At 34.3% G+C, this 14,166-nt stretch overlaps 1 protein-coding gene and 1 long non-coding RNA gene across 7 annotated transcripts in view; one reads left to right on the forward strand and one right to left on the reverse strand.

Moving 5' to 3' along the window:
- Positions 1-1,630: 1,630 nt before the first annotated feature.
- LOC108907000 lies at positions 1,631-1,948 on the forward strand. Its single transcript, XR_001964314.1, has 2 exons — positions 1,631-1,836; positions 1,900-1,948. It is a non-coding gene; the product is annotated as an uncharacterized LOC108907000 (long non-coding RNA).
- A 3,170-nt stretch (positions 1,949-5,118) lies between these two features.
- LOC108907004 (copper-transporting ATPase 1) overlaps positions 5,119-14,166 on the reverse strand; it is a 37,050-nt gene continuing 28,002 nt past the window's right edge. For 5 of the 6 annotated variants that reach the window (XM_018710467.2, XM_018710465.2, XM_018710469.2 and 2 more), the window contains exons 8-14: positions 13,972-14,131; positions 13,464-13,917; positions 12,662-13,294; positions 11,947-12,151; positions 11,648-11,889; positions 11,330-11,591; positions 5,420-5,531 (exon numbers count right to left, since the gene is read on the reverse strand). In XM_018710467.2, the coding sequence (XP_018565983.1) occupies positions 5,420-5,531; positions 11,330-11,591; positions 11,648-11,889; positions 11,947-12,151; positions 12,662-13,294; positions 13,464-13,917; positions 13,972-14,131 (2,068 nt within the window). Of the gene's footprint in view, positions 5,532-11,329; positions 11,592-11,647; positions 11,890-11,946; positions 12,152-12,661; positions 13,295-13,463; positions 13,918-13,971; positions 14,132-14,166 lie in introns of all 6 variants that reach the window. The other variant, XM_018710464.2, reaches the window with a different exon arrangement.

Raw genomic sequence — 14,166 nt, forward strand, 5'->3', positions numbered from 1 at the left:
CTAAATAGTTATACAATTTATCAACTTCCAAAGCTATCAAATTTGATACCAAAAAAAAAAGTAAAAATATTATTATTTTATATTTATTTTAGAGATGTGGGCAACAAATACGAAGGATGACAATGAACTACAGGAGAAAAGAAATGCCATAATACAGGAGCAACCATCAAGATATCCTTTAAGATCCCGTAAAATAATCAATACGTCCAATACAAGAGAATGTCGGAAAGGTACACATTGTTTTTTTATCACATACATTTTTTTTATTAAAAACAAAATTTTTTCTCTGAAAATTTAAGTACAAAGAAATTAAATGTAAGCTTATCAACAATCAAGTATAATTTTAATGGATTGGGGAATCGAATTTAAGATATTTTATTTTTAACTCTACGCTTATCAATAATCAGTGATCCATCGTTATTTATGACCTCTTTAAAACATTCACAAGTTTCTTTATGCCTCTTTATGCCTCCGGTTTTGACTCAAAAAATTCATCCAATCAAGCTCTTAACCCATTTGACAAAGAGCGGAAGAGGTGAAAATCAGATGGCATGAGATGAGGAGAGTAAGGTGGGTGGGGCAGAACTTCCCTATTCAATTGTCGAATAGCCCTTTTGACTATATTGGTGATATGTGGACGTGTGTTGTCATGTTGCAAAAAAACATTGTAGAGCTGCGTGGAGTCATCATAGTTGTTCGACATAGAGTTCTGTGTTGACGGTTTGATTGTTTGGTACGAGTTCAAAATAAAGAATCCCTTTCCAATCCCACCAGATGTATAACATTGTCTTTCGAGGATGAAGTTCTGGTCTTGTTCTAGGAGTTGTTTGTTTTTTGTGGCTTAACCATTATTTCCGTTATTTCAAGTTCACTTACAGACACCATTTTTCATCACCAGTGACAATATGATGAAAAAACCGTACCTTATTATGGAACGTTCTTACTGATTTCGTTGAGAACATGTGGGGCCCAGGCACCGAGTCTTTGAGCTTTTCCCATCAAATGCAGGTGGTTTACTACTGTTTGTGATGACGTCCAATCTCCTGAGCCAATTCCTTTGTTGATTGTCTTGGATTTTCCTGGAGGAGTCGATTCAATTGCTCTTCATCAAACTCAACAGGACGTCTGGAACGATTCATGTCTTTAAGGTTGAAATCACCGTCTTGAAAACACGAAAACTATCGATGGGACGTCCGTTCATTTATTGCATCATCACCATATACACCACAAATTTCTCGAGCAACTTGAGTGGCTTTAGCGTTTTCCCCGTCTCGGTTAAAAATAAAAAGAAGCGAGTGCCGAAAATGATCATTTTTATCAACTTGACATTTCATTTCAAATGAATGAAAATTCACAAAAATTAAATCTAACGAATCAACCAAAATCATAATCTGATAGAATAAGTCCTCTTTTGAATGCCGTGTTAATTTGGCGAAGCGTTTAATTTTCATGTGAATTTTTAAATTTGAAAAAAAACGGACATTACTCAATCCCCAGCCCAATATACATATGATATATTCTTTAATTTTGAATTAAATATTTTCTGCATTTGTACATGACGTTTTCTCTTTATTAATTTTTCCATCGTTTTTACATCATCGATGTTTATTCTAGACGCATCGATTGATAAAACTGCAAGCATGCCGTACGAGGTCAATTACTCAAACGTTAGTCCTTTGGATAAAATGGGAGAAAAGCTTGACTACGTGTTAAAAAATGACAACAAACCCTGCGTAGTATTGTATAACAAAAAATGCAGACCAAATAAATCGATTTTTGAAAAATCTAAAGAGCAATGTCGAAAGGAAAATCATATTGGAGATTTAACTCAACCAGGTATTTTTTTTCCTCGTTATAATATTTTATTAAATGTACGCATATGTCTCGCGACTATTTCAGAGAACAAGGCAAAGGAACATGACCTAAGGGATAGTTACGAAACGAGGAGTAAAACAGTAAAAATTAAGGCCGAAACGCAGAAGAGAAGCCTGCGAACTAGGAAGATATAATTCGGTGAGTTTTTAAATTTTTTATATATAATGTAGTTATCAATTTTTGCGGTACAACTAAAACGTAATTTCATATAAGCATGAGTAGATTCTGATGTGTTCTTGTACTGTGTATTATGCTTGCTTGTAAACTGTAGAATAATGTAACATTTTAAGAGTACAAAAACATTAAAATATTTGTCTGCAGTTTGAATAATAACGATTTCATTGCTAATCGGTAATGGTAATATAAGGGGCTCTAATTTTTTTAGTTTATAACACACGCAGCCTTGTTGGTAAGTAAATTGCATTATGCATGTGGATGTGATGATAATAAGCCATAGCGATATTAAGTAATTCTCAATTAAACAATGGTTTTGGTCTACTTCAAGTCAATATACAGGGTGAGTCATTAATAATGGTACACAGCATAATGGCAGATTAACGTCAAGATATAGTGATTAATGACTCACCCTGTATAACTGTATGATTTGTAGCTAGGGTTACCAGATCTATTTCATAACAGACTCGGAGACGTGACTCGTTTGTATAATTGATGAATAAAAAAAATAAGGTTAAGCAAATGATGCAATCAGGAAATATCGGGCGTTGTATAATTGATGTCTAAAAGTACCATCAAAATCCAGAGATCTGACAATCCTATTTGTAGCAGAAATTATAAGCGTTTAAACACTGCTTGTTTTTATATTCATGGAAAATGAGTAGATACCATCCTGTATTTGTTTTTAGAAACTTGGCCAAAATTGGTTAATTTTCTAAAAATTGGTTTTGCTTTCAGGCGTTGGTTTCTTCCTTAACTGCCAAAAAGTTACATCAGCTTTTTTTCTTTCTATTATTTTTTGTTGTTTTTATTTGTTTTTATAAATGTGGTGTCATAAGTCTTGCAGAGGATTTGTCATTTTCATTATTAGCTTTTAACTTTTAATTAATTACCAAACCGATTTAAAAAAAAAGCAATGGTTTATTGATAAAAAATATTGATTTAAATTCCAATGATTGTTAATAAATTAAATATATTCCAAACATCGCTTAGGAGAGATTCTTGTATTATTCAAAAATAGCATATTAATTTAAAATGTGTTTATATTATACAGGGTGTTACAAAATAGTAGGTCAAGCATTTAACCACTATTATTTGGACTAAAATAATGGAACTTTTCTTAGGCCACTTTTCATTTCGGTGCCCCATTTTAAAAATACAGGGTGTCAAAATTAAAATTAAAAAAATGATTTTTTTTGATAACTCTGGTGATTGTAGAAATATTTATTTGAAATTAGCACATATTTTGATCTTATGTTGGCACACTTTTTGTGTAATTTTGGTTTAAGGGGAGGGGGTTACAGTGTCCATGGACCCCCTATATTTTTTTTTGAGTACGCCTATACTTTCCGAATATTTTTTTTTAGATAAAGCGACATTTTATTATATTTTTTTCACTCTTGTAAGATTTTTATTTGGGGCCTCGTTTACGAGATATTGTAACTTTTTTGGATATGCGACATCTATTTAGTCGATGTTGGACTTTAATTTTTGGGATTTTATGAAAAATTTGTTTTATATGGTACCAATACTAATTAAACAATAGTTAAAGAAACGAATTGTACGAGGCAAAGAGCACTTTAGGCTGAAACCACATATTTTGATTTGGGGCTTGCTGTACGAACGAGATGTGCAACTTTTTTAGACTTTAGATTTAGCTGAAATTAAATATCGCTGATCATGATGATCAATTTTATTGTATTCAATAGGCGTACTAAAAAAATAGGGTTCCATGGGTACTGCAACTCCCCTCCCCTCCGTTTGCACTTTGATATTTTAAACCAAAATTACATAAAATGGGTGCCGACTTAAGATCAAAATATGTGCTAAATTTCAAATAAATATCTCTGCAATCACCAGAGTTATTAATAGAAATCATTTTTTAAATTTTAATTGTGACACCCTGTATTTTGAAAATGGGGCTCCGAAATGAACAGTGACATAAGAGAAGTCAAATTATTTTAGTCCAACGAATATGTGGTTAACGTGTTGACATACTAATTTGTAACACCCTGTATATTTTTGGCGTTACCTTTGTAGAATATTTAAGTATACTTCAGCAACTTTGATACCACAATAATTATTATATTAAATTTTATTAGTAAATATTTTATTAGATGTTTTGAAGTACAATTTTTAATAAAAAATATATTGTTTTTCAATGGAGACAATCCCATGCATCCGATATCCTTAACATTCCTAATAATTAAACTCATAAAAACACATTTTAGTTCTAAATAATAAAGAATGTGCCCGTTGTTCGAGTCGCACCGTTTATTAGTTATCTTAAAAAGTACAAGATCGCTGAAATTAGGGTAAAGTTATGGAATTTAATGACACATTTGACCTACCTTATTTCGTTTAGGGTTATTCATAAAAAATTAAAAATTTAGGTGCTCGTTTTTCTTTTTTTAAAATCAAAAACGGAGAGCTGAACTTTATAAACTCAGACGTTGTTGGGACATTTTTTTTTCTGGGTAATTCAGGTAACTAGTAGTATTAATTATGACTCATACCACAATGGGGAAATGATATGCAACTTCTGTTTTTCTTCAGCACATTTTTCTGATTACGATGATGTCGTCAGTACTAAATTATCTATTTTTGTAAAGAGTGCTATGAAAACAAAACATTCGACTAATTATAAACAAAATTTTGACAGTTTAGTTCAATTTTCATTGACAATGTCAAAGTTCAGATAATTAAAAATGCAATTTTCACATAAAACAAATTCAGATAAGTTACGCAATACGTCTTGAACATATCTCGTTCCTCTAAATTGCATTTTAGTTATCTAAACTTTGACATCATCTATAAAAATATACCCCTGAACTGTCAAAATTTTGAGGTTATAGTTACATGTTTTGTTTTAAAAAATGGATAACTTGATATTTTTAAAAAAGAAAGTAAACCTTGTTATATGACACATCATGCGCAAGTTAAAAAAGACGACAATCCAATAACCAATCAACCAGCAATCCACACCATCCTGGTGGGTGATGATTTCTCCATAACGTTTGTTATCAAATTTTTCCTTTTAAAGAACTGAAATAAAACGATAAAGGCAGATATGTTTTCATACATTTATTACTTGTAAATTATCACAAAATAACATAGGAGATTCCTCAATTCTGCACCAGGATTCATTTATATATTTTGTACGTATTGCAACGTACATGTATATCGAGTAAGTATAAATTAAATCGAAATAGAAAATATGCGTCCGAGAGTTAAAAAGTCACCCCTTTGGACTGGAAGTAATATGTTAAGTACTAGTGTAATGGTAAACTTATGGAATTGTTTTATTTTTAATTCAACCCTGATATGACTAATTTGCCTAGTGTTTAAATATTAACAGAGATAAAGGATTTTACATGAGGGGTTCGCTGACATCATACTTTCCTTTGCTGAAAGAAATGCCTGGTTCTTCCTCGTCGTGGTTAAGAAGCAGTTCTCGACCAGGTCTGTTCTTGCCCAGAAATCTGCAAAAAAAATTAGCTCCCTAAATTATTATATAAAAACCTTATAGCTACTATACTGACTACGAAGAAAATGTTTTTTTTTTTTTTTGGTGAACACAATGCCGATAAATAAACACCGCCAAAATGGAAACATCATTTATTTACTAAATATTGGTGGTGTAATTTAATGCCAGGTGGGGCATACAGCTTGCGGAGTGGTTGTTTCCCACAATATCATTAATTGAAAACGAACAAACAAACAGAGACAAAACGCAACAGCAAAAAATTATAAAAACAAAAAAGCTCATAATCTCAAACAAAAAAAATAAAGCATGTGCAAGTCATAACAAGACCAAAGGTCTAAATATGTACATTACTTATTATTTATTAGAGTTGGGGACATGCGGCTCATATTAGAGTTGTATTGGGTTTACTGTTCCACTTTTCATTTCAGTTGTTTACTAGATGTTCATGGCGGTTAGTCAGAATCAAAGCATTCATGGTGAAATGTGTAATATCATGATGATATATGCAACATATTAACGTTTCTTAGTTACCGCAATAAACAAATTGAAAACGCTATTATGGGTTGAGGGTTGCTTTCGGTGTGCAGCAAAATGAAACTCTCTCTAAACGGTAAAATAAAAGTATTTTTATTGAAAACCAAGTTTAGTGAGAAGAAATGTTGTCGGAGCAAGCGTTCGCTGGAGAGTCCCGTTGTGAAGTCGCTCGCAGGTATATGTATCTCGTCGCTGGTGCCAATCTGACGTGGACCTTTCCTGGAGCCCTGGCGCGTCCCGCATCTGTTCTTTGTCCTTGCAGCCATTAGGCCGGACAGGCTGGTGCTCTTGACGTAATACTTAAAATGGGTCACTTGCGAACATGCGTACCCACAAGATATTAGGGGATATAAAAAAGCGTGTATATGCAGACCAGTCAATATGACGAGAAAAGAAAAAACACAAAAGTGTCGGAAAAAATTCAGGATACATTTTGGGAAACATAAAGCGTTACGACCAAATAGTATAATTCATGCCTTAATAGCTTAGCATATCGACTTCTGTAAAAGTGGACGCTGAATTGTTATTACTGTTAAATGTAAGACATTTTGTATCCAGAAAACTTAGAAATGTGTATAGTAATATGTTCTAATATAACCAATGACAATAAAAATTTCTCTAATCGATCGGTCAACCGGTGGTCGAGCGGTTCGAGGTGTTAGTACTTGAATCGATGAATGTCTCCGTCATGGATGCGATCCTCATTGAATAATAATATGCCGCACAAGTTTCCAACTTCTGGGCTAATCCTTACGATTAGAATGAGGGGTAGAGATATTATTATTTACATATTTCTGTGAACATGTTAGTATTTATATTAGTCAACCGATTTGATGCATGTCCCCGAACTCTGCACATTACTTCGAAAAAACTCACTCAGAAATTAGAAATAATCATTCAGGGGTACTTTATTTGTTAGAACTTAAAGACTATCGAAAAACAAAACTTTCGGCTGGTATAGCACAACCAAACAAAAAACTCAAGCAAAAACTTATTCACACTACCTACCAAGTTGACTGATTCTTCCGACATTTAATTTTAATCTTCCGAAGACGAAAGGTAGCTTGAAAAATAAAATCCTCAATGATTTTCATTGTGCGAACATTTTTTGTAAGCATCAAATGCTGTTATATTTTGAATCACACAATAATTAAGGAAAATTAATTAATATCAAATAAAACATATAAAAGAATATTAGAAAAACCAATAAAATAACCAAAAGGAAGAAACTACACACTTTGTTATAGTTTATTAACTGTCAAAACGCAATGAAGAGTAAATAAATACATGCAGTACACTCATGAACCTTACAATTGAATACGACAGCATAAATACATTCACTGATTTACATTATTGCTTTGATTATCTTTTACTGGAATTTTCAATAGTAAGTACTTGAATTAAGTACATATGAACATAGAACTGTCATCTCTTGGTTTGCTATCTTAAGCTAGTTGTCTAATATTAAGCCGATATTAAACAGATCGTTTGCACGTCGTATCACCGTTTCCACATGATGAATCTTGAAATGGAATGAACCATTAAAATATTACTCAATTGAGTTTGTACCTTTTTACTTTTATTACTTTCTTTAGTTTTCAAATAAAGAAAAAATCTGTCGATACGTTTATTTACTTTCGTCATATCTTGATACTGTTTAATTTTCAACTCTTTTTACCTAGGTGCGTCTTTTCTACTACGTACAAAATGGATTTATTTATTTTTTCTACATAAATGCGGTTTCATAGAGTTTTTTCTTCTTAGAATCTGATGTGAATTTGTTGAGGTTCCTTTTGGTATGAATTTTCAATAAAAACGTAATGGTTATCGGTCAAAAAGTTTTGCAAAAAAAATAATATGCTTTTAAACTATTTTTCTTTACTTAATTCAATGTTCTATGGTTGAATTGTGTTAATAAGTAATAGAGATTTCAATGTTACAATGAAAATAATATTTTTCATACCAAGTCGGTTTCTTTTACTTGGTAAATAAAATAGGTTATTTGTTATGATTCATACAGTTCATTTTTCGTGAATTTTTTGTAATCTTTTATTTTCTTCTTACTGGTAATGAAAAATCCCTAAATCTTAGCGTCGCCAGTATTAATGATTCGTTTACCATGAACAGTAACAAACCGTTAACATCTACACTCGAGATAGTGAGATCGCTGATTGGTTGAATAGAATATCTTGGAAATTTACACAAATCACAGCCAGTAAAACGTAATGTTACGTTTTAATGTAAATTGTTTTAAAAATTCTACTGAAATTTAATTACCAATATAACGGAAATAAAAATACTGTTCCAAATAAAATTACGGGTCACTTGGCTTGTAATCATTTATGGCTCTGTATAAGATAAAATTACATTTTGTATGTAGTTACAGGTACCTATTTTAATTTTATAATAACATTCTACTTTTCAAACTTTAAAATGCAAATTTTATGAAAAATTAAAATTTTGAGAAAAATAAAAAAAATGGCTGTCAGTTAATTATGAAAAGAAATATTTCACAAATTTCTTCTACAAATATTTCTCTTAAGACTATTGTTTGTGGGTGTAGAAATTATACCATAAAAAATGGTATGGGGTATGGGTATCAACCTTTATTATCAAAATGACCAATTTATTTTCATCAGTTGGTACAGAGTAAAAAAAACATATATATGGGGTGTTGCGCTTAAATATGATACAAGCCTGTAACTTCTTTATTTTTTGGCCGATTTCAAAAATTTTTATTTGGGAATGTAGGGTAAAAAAATTATCTAACTGTGATTCTGCTGTTTTTATTAATACAATTCACAGCCAACTAGGATACGGTTTCTTGACATCAAAATAGCTGATTGGTATTAGATTTTTTTCCAAATAACCACTCCATGATGTCGTGAAATGTAATATAAGCTTGTAACTTCATATTTTGGCTGCTTTAAAAATTTTTTTTTATGAAATGTAGGGTAAAAAAACTATCTGACTGTGATACTGCTGTTTTTTATTAATGCAATACACGGGCAACTAGTGCTTGTCTGAAGATGTATTGAATTTGATGAAACTTGGTGATAAAACATTTTAAGGGATGCTGAATGAGAAAATATATCTTTTGACGTCAAAAAAACGCGTCCTAGTTGGCCGTGAATTGCATTAATAAAAACAGCAGCATTTTAATTAGTTTTTTATCCTACATTCTAAAAAAAAAATTTTGAAATCGGTCAAAAACAAAGAAGCTACAGGCTTGTATCACATTTAAGCGTGACAGCCTGTATATGCATATTAGGGTGGCCCAAAAAAAAAATTTTTTTTCGTGTCTCTTGTTAAAATATGTTAGTTTATCCTGTTTTAAGAGCCCCCCCAAAAAATCAGCTTAAAAATTTTTTTGAGGTCGATCAAGATTTTTAAAAATTTCCAAAATCGTCAAAAATTTAATTTTTTTAAAATATTTTTTCTCGTTACTTTATCATTTTTTAGGTTCAAAAAAATCTCAATTCTGAAAATTTCAAATGGATATTTTAATTTCTAAAGGTGTACCTGTTTTCGAGCGACCTCTAAAAATAAATATCAACGAACTAATAATTTTATTTTATTGAATTTGATGAACAAATGAATAGAAATAAATCACGAGACCCTTAAATTTTAAAAAATTATAAATATTTGACTCACAGTGCAGTGGTAAATTTTTCCTCGAGAAATTTTTTAACTGTCGTGATTTATTTTTTTTCTTTTGTTCATCAAATTCAATAAAAAAAATTATTAATTCGTTGATATTTATTTTTAAACGTCGCTCGAAAACATTATAAATACACTACTTTTTAAGTTAAAATAATTATGAGTTGACCTTTAGAAAATATCGATTTGAAATTTTCAGAATCAAGATTTTTTTCAACCTAGAAAATGATAAAATATCGAGAAAAAAAATTAAAAAAAAAATTCAATTTTTGACGATTTTGGTTTTAAAAATCTTGAGACCTCTAAAAAAATTTTTTTTAAGCTGATTTTTTGAGGGCTGTTAAAACATGATAAACTAACATTTTCACAACACGAAAAAAAAAATTCGTTTATTTTGGGCAACCCTAATGCATATACCTAATATATTTTTTTATTTTCCAGAATGCAAATATATTCTAAAATAATGTAAAATCTGAAGTCCTGACTGAAAAATTTACAATTTGCCTTTTGAATTAGTTCTACAAATGTTTAAAAAGAAATAGATATTTTTAGGTGTTCGATTTAACAAAAACGCATCTACGAAAATCTACAAATCGAAAATAAAATTGAGAATTTAAAATTATTAAAAAGATTTTAGAATTTAAATTGAACTGCCATTAGTTTTAAGAGAATTTATAAAAATGAGATATTATTTGCTGCGACGATCTTTTTCAATTGAATGTTTTATTATAGAGGATAAGTATTTATAATATACAGATTTACTGATGAAAGACTGCAAGTTTCAGTCTAAAAAAATTGATGATAGCATTTTTAAAAGCATATGATTGGTTGGTTATGTTATACTTTATACAAAATGTTTTTTTTGGGGTGGGGGAGGTGGGTGTTAATGAAGAAGGGGGGGAAGGGTGAGACGATCACACACATATAAAATAAAAAACGTAAAAAAATCATGCTGTAATTGTAAAACAAAATAAAACTCTTCAATATCACAAATAAATAAAAAAATATGTACAACATGCAGCAACAACGAAAGTATACGCTGAAGAAGCTGGAAAATGTAAAAAAGGGGCAAAGAACTCAAAATACTCACTAGGTTCTCTTTCATTTTTGTACACTTTCATTCAAATCTACATTTGAAAGTCATCTGAAATCCCCAAGCATCCTTGGAAAATATAGTCAAAAACGATGTAATTCTTGAAAATATTTTGCAATTTCTTTCGAACGACCAAGGTAGAAATATTTAATAATTTCAAGAATTACTCGAACTGCAAAATTCATAACTTAATGATCTGAACTATTTGAATAGTTTTATAAAATACAAAAGAGGTAGGTACCACTTTTAATACTTTTTCAAATGTATCGTACAGACTTTGTTCGAATATGGTGTAATACTGTTCTATTTTCATTATTCATGTGAACTTAAAATTTGGAAGAACGATACTACACTGAACTGAATCTAAAAATATTAAATAAATTAAACCTTTTATCCCATATCCAAATTATTCAATCAAAATTTAATTACAAATACCGAAATTTTCCGAAACGTGTAATATTGGCTATCAATTTCGTACGAGTTAGTAATCACATTGCGAATGGTACCTTGACAACGTCGAGGGGCTGCCGCTTATCTGCTCGATGTCGTCTAGACCTCGGTGTATCGAAATTGCATCAAGGGAATCGCTGTCTTTACTAGCGAGATATTCGGGGGTCTCCAGCTGCTCTTTTGTCGGCTTCCTCCACAATTTGAGCAACAGACTGGATCCCACCACGGACACGGAACTGAGAGCCATTGCGGCGCTGGCCATCCACGGGGCCAGCATGAACCCTATCATACTGAACGCGCCGCCCGCCAGGGGAATACCTAAAATCAGATACGAAAATGGTACCGTGTTACGACACAGACTTACCCTTACTTACCTAAGAGATTATACATGCTGGCAAACAAAAAGTTAAGTCTTATCCTATTAACAGTCTTTCTTGAAAGTTCCAAGCAGGCGACTACGTCCAAGAGATCGTTTCTCATAAGTACAACGTGAGCGGCCTCGACGGCCACGTCTGTGCCCGCAGCTATGGCCATCCCGACGTCGGCCTGTGCGAGTGCCGGGGAATCGTTTATGCCGTCGCCGACCATGCAAACTTTTATTCCTTTCGCTTGCAGCCTGGAATTAGACGTGAAAATATGAGGGTTTGATCGAAAAACGGAATCGAGCTCTCACCTTTGAACCCTGGCGACTTTATGCGAAGGAAGCACTTCCGCGTAAATTTTGTTTATCCCCACTTGCCTAGCTATACTCGCTGCCGTTTGACGGTTATCGCCCGTCAAGAGTATCACTTCCAATCCCATTTTCTTCAACGTGTAAACCGCGAGATGCGCTTCTGGTTTCACGGTATCTGCCACGCTTAACATCGCAACGATGTTACCTAAATAAATAACGGTTTTTAGGATCGGTACGCCTTTCACTTCCTTAATCATAGCTGGGAATCTTTGATCTGCCCTTGCTGTCCTCGGGCTAGACTCTGTGGGGATAGAGAACATCAAGACAGGAGACAACTTGGCCCACCCTGATGTCCATTTCAGTTCTCATTGGGTTTAAGGCTCCTCAGGCAATCCCGAGATGTTTCCTAGAGGTCCCTGCAACTGATCGCATCCGCAAGTTTCACCGTTCTTCGCTGCCGGCATCTTCAGTAGTGATTCTGCCTCATTGCGATTGAGGAATAGTCCTCTGTTCCATCTGAAGCGTCTTAGACCCATTAAGAACCGAAATGAACATCTGGGTGGGACTAGGGGTTCTAATAGCGAGCCTGCCCCCACAGAGTTTAGCCCGAGAACAACAAGGGCAGGTCAAAGATGCCCAAGGAAGTAAAAGGTAACTGGTGACGACCATCGAAAAACCATCGTTTTTTAAATTCTAACAAATTTAAGATTCTCACCGTTTATAGCGCACAATATAGCAGACCTTCCCTGCTCCTCCTCCGCTGCCATCTCTCTGTCAACTTCACTGGTCACGATAAAGCCGTTCCTATTCATCCACTCCCTGTTGCCCACGATAACATCGTACTCCCCATCGCCGTTCTCCTCGGCGGGGGTCATCCCGATGAGCTGCCCGAGCCTCATATTTTGCGTGTGCATTACCTCGACTTGAACCCCATTGAGCGTGAACAGTCCGGAACTTCCCGCGTTCACCAGGGAGGAAAAATTGCTTATCTCCTGATTGTTTTTCGCATTCCTTATTATCCCCGCTAGGTTCGCCACTGTACACTTCATCCCGCAACCCGGGACGGCCTGGAAACTCGTGGTGCTGCCTGTCAGATCGCATCCTAGAGTGTCACGCACGTACCGTATTATGGCGTTGGCGATTGGGTGTTCCGAGTTCGTTTCCGCACAACCCAGGGCCGAGAGAATGACGGCAGGGCCTAGGGTGTCGGATTGCATCCAGATTTTAGCCACTTCGAGCAGACCTTTCGTTATCGTTCCCGTTTTGTCGAACATTATAGCTTTCACTTTGTGGGCGTTTTCGAGGGGCTCTGCACCTTTGATTAGGATGCCGTTAATAGCGCCAACACCTACAAAAATTGTTTGTTAAGCATGTGTTATAAATAGTGTTCATAAAGTTGGAAATTTATTTTCAGTACTTGTCATTCCCTCTCGATTCCAGCAGTTCTCAATATGCTTGCACTTGTCATTTCTTACTTTCCATGGTTTAATATAACAAGATAAATCGCTAAAACCTACCTGTCCCGACCATAACAGCCGTTGGGGTGGCCAGACCGAGCGCGCAAGGACAAGCTATCGCCAGCACGCTCAGCGCGCACCTAAACACGAATTGCAGGATGACCTCGGTGTCCGTAAACCCTTCTTTCTCGGATTCCTTTATGGGCAAGTTGTTGATGTTTATCGCCCCTATAATCGACCATATGATAAGCGTAAGTAGGGATAAAAGAACCACCGTAGGGACGAAGTACCCGGCGATTTTATCCGCTAGTTGCTGTATAGGTGCTTTCGACGTTTGTGCTTCTTCTACTAATTTCACGATTTGCGACAGGGTGGTAGCTTCGCCGGTGTGGGTGGCCTCCATGATGAGCAACCCGTGTTGGTTGATGGAACCGCCGATCACCGAGCTGCCGATTTTTTTTGGCACGGGCATGCTCTCTCCTGTGATGAGGCTCTCGTCGCACATCGATTGTCCCTGAAAAGAGAATGTCCAGTCGGTACACGATACAAGTTGTACCGATTAACGTACCTGTAACACTTTCCCGTCAACAGGTACTTTGGCACCCGGAACCACTTTCAGAACGTCTCCCCTCTGCACCAGATCCACGTTCACTTGTTGTTCGCTGATTATTTCCCCGTTTTTGCCCAAACTGACAATAACTGCTTCCGTGGCCTTCAAGGACAGTAACCTATTGAGTGTATTTGTCACAAAACGCTCTGCTCA

The sequence above is a fragment of the Anoplophora glabripennis genome, unplaced genomic scaffold (assembly GCF_000390285.2).
Source record: "Anoplophora glabripennis isolate ALB-LARVAE unplaced genomic scaffold, Agla_2.0 scaffold317, whole genome shotgun sequence".
In the NCBI taxonomy this organism is placed as follows: domain Eukaryota; kingdom Metazoa; phylum Arthropoda; class Insecta; order Coleoptera; family Cerambycidae; genus Anoplophora; species Anoplophora glabripennis.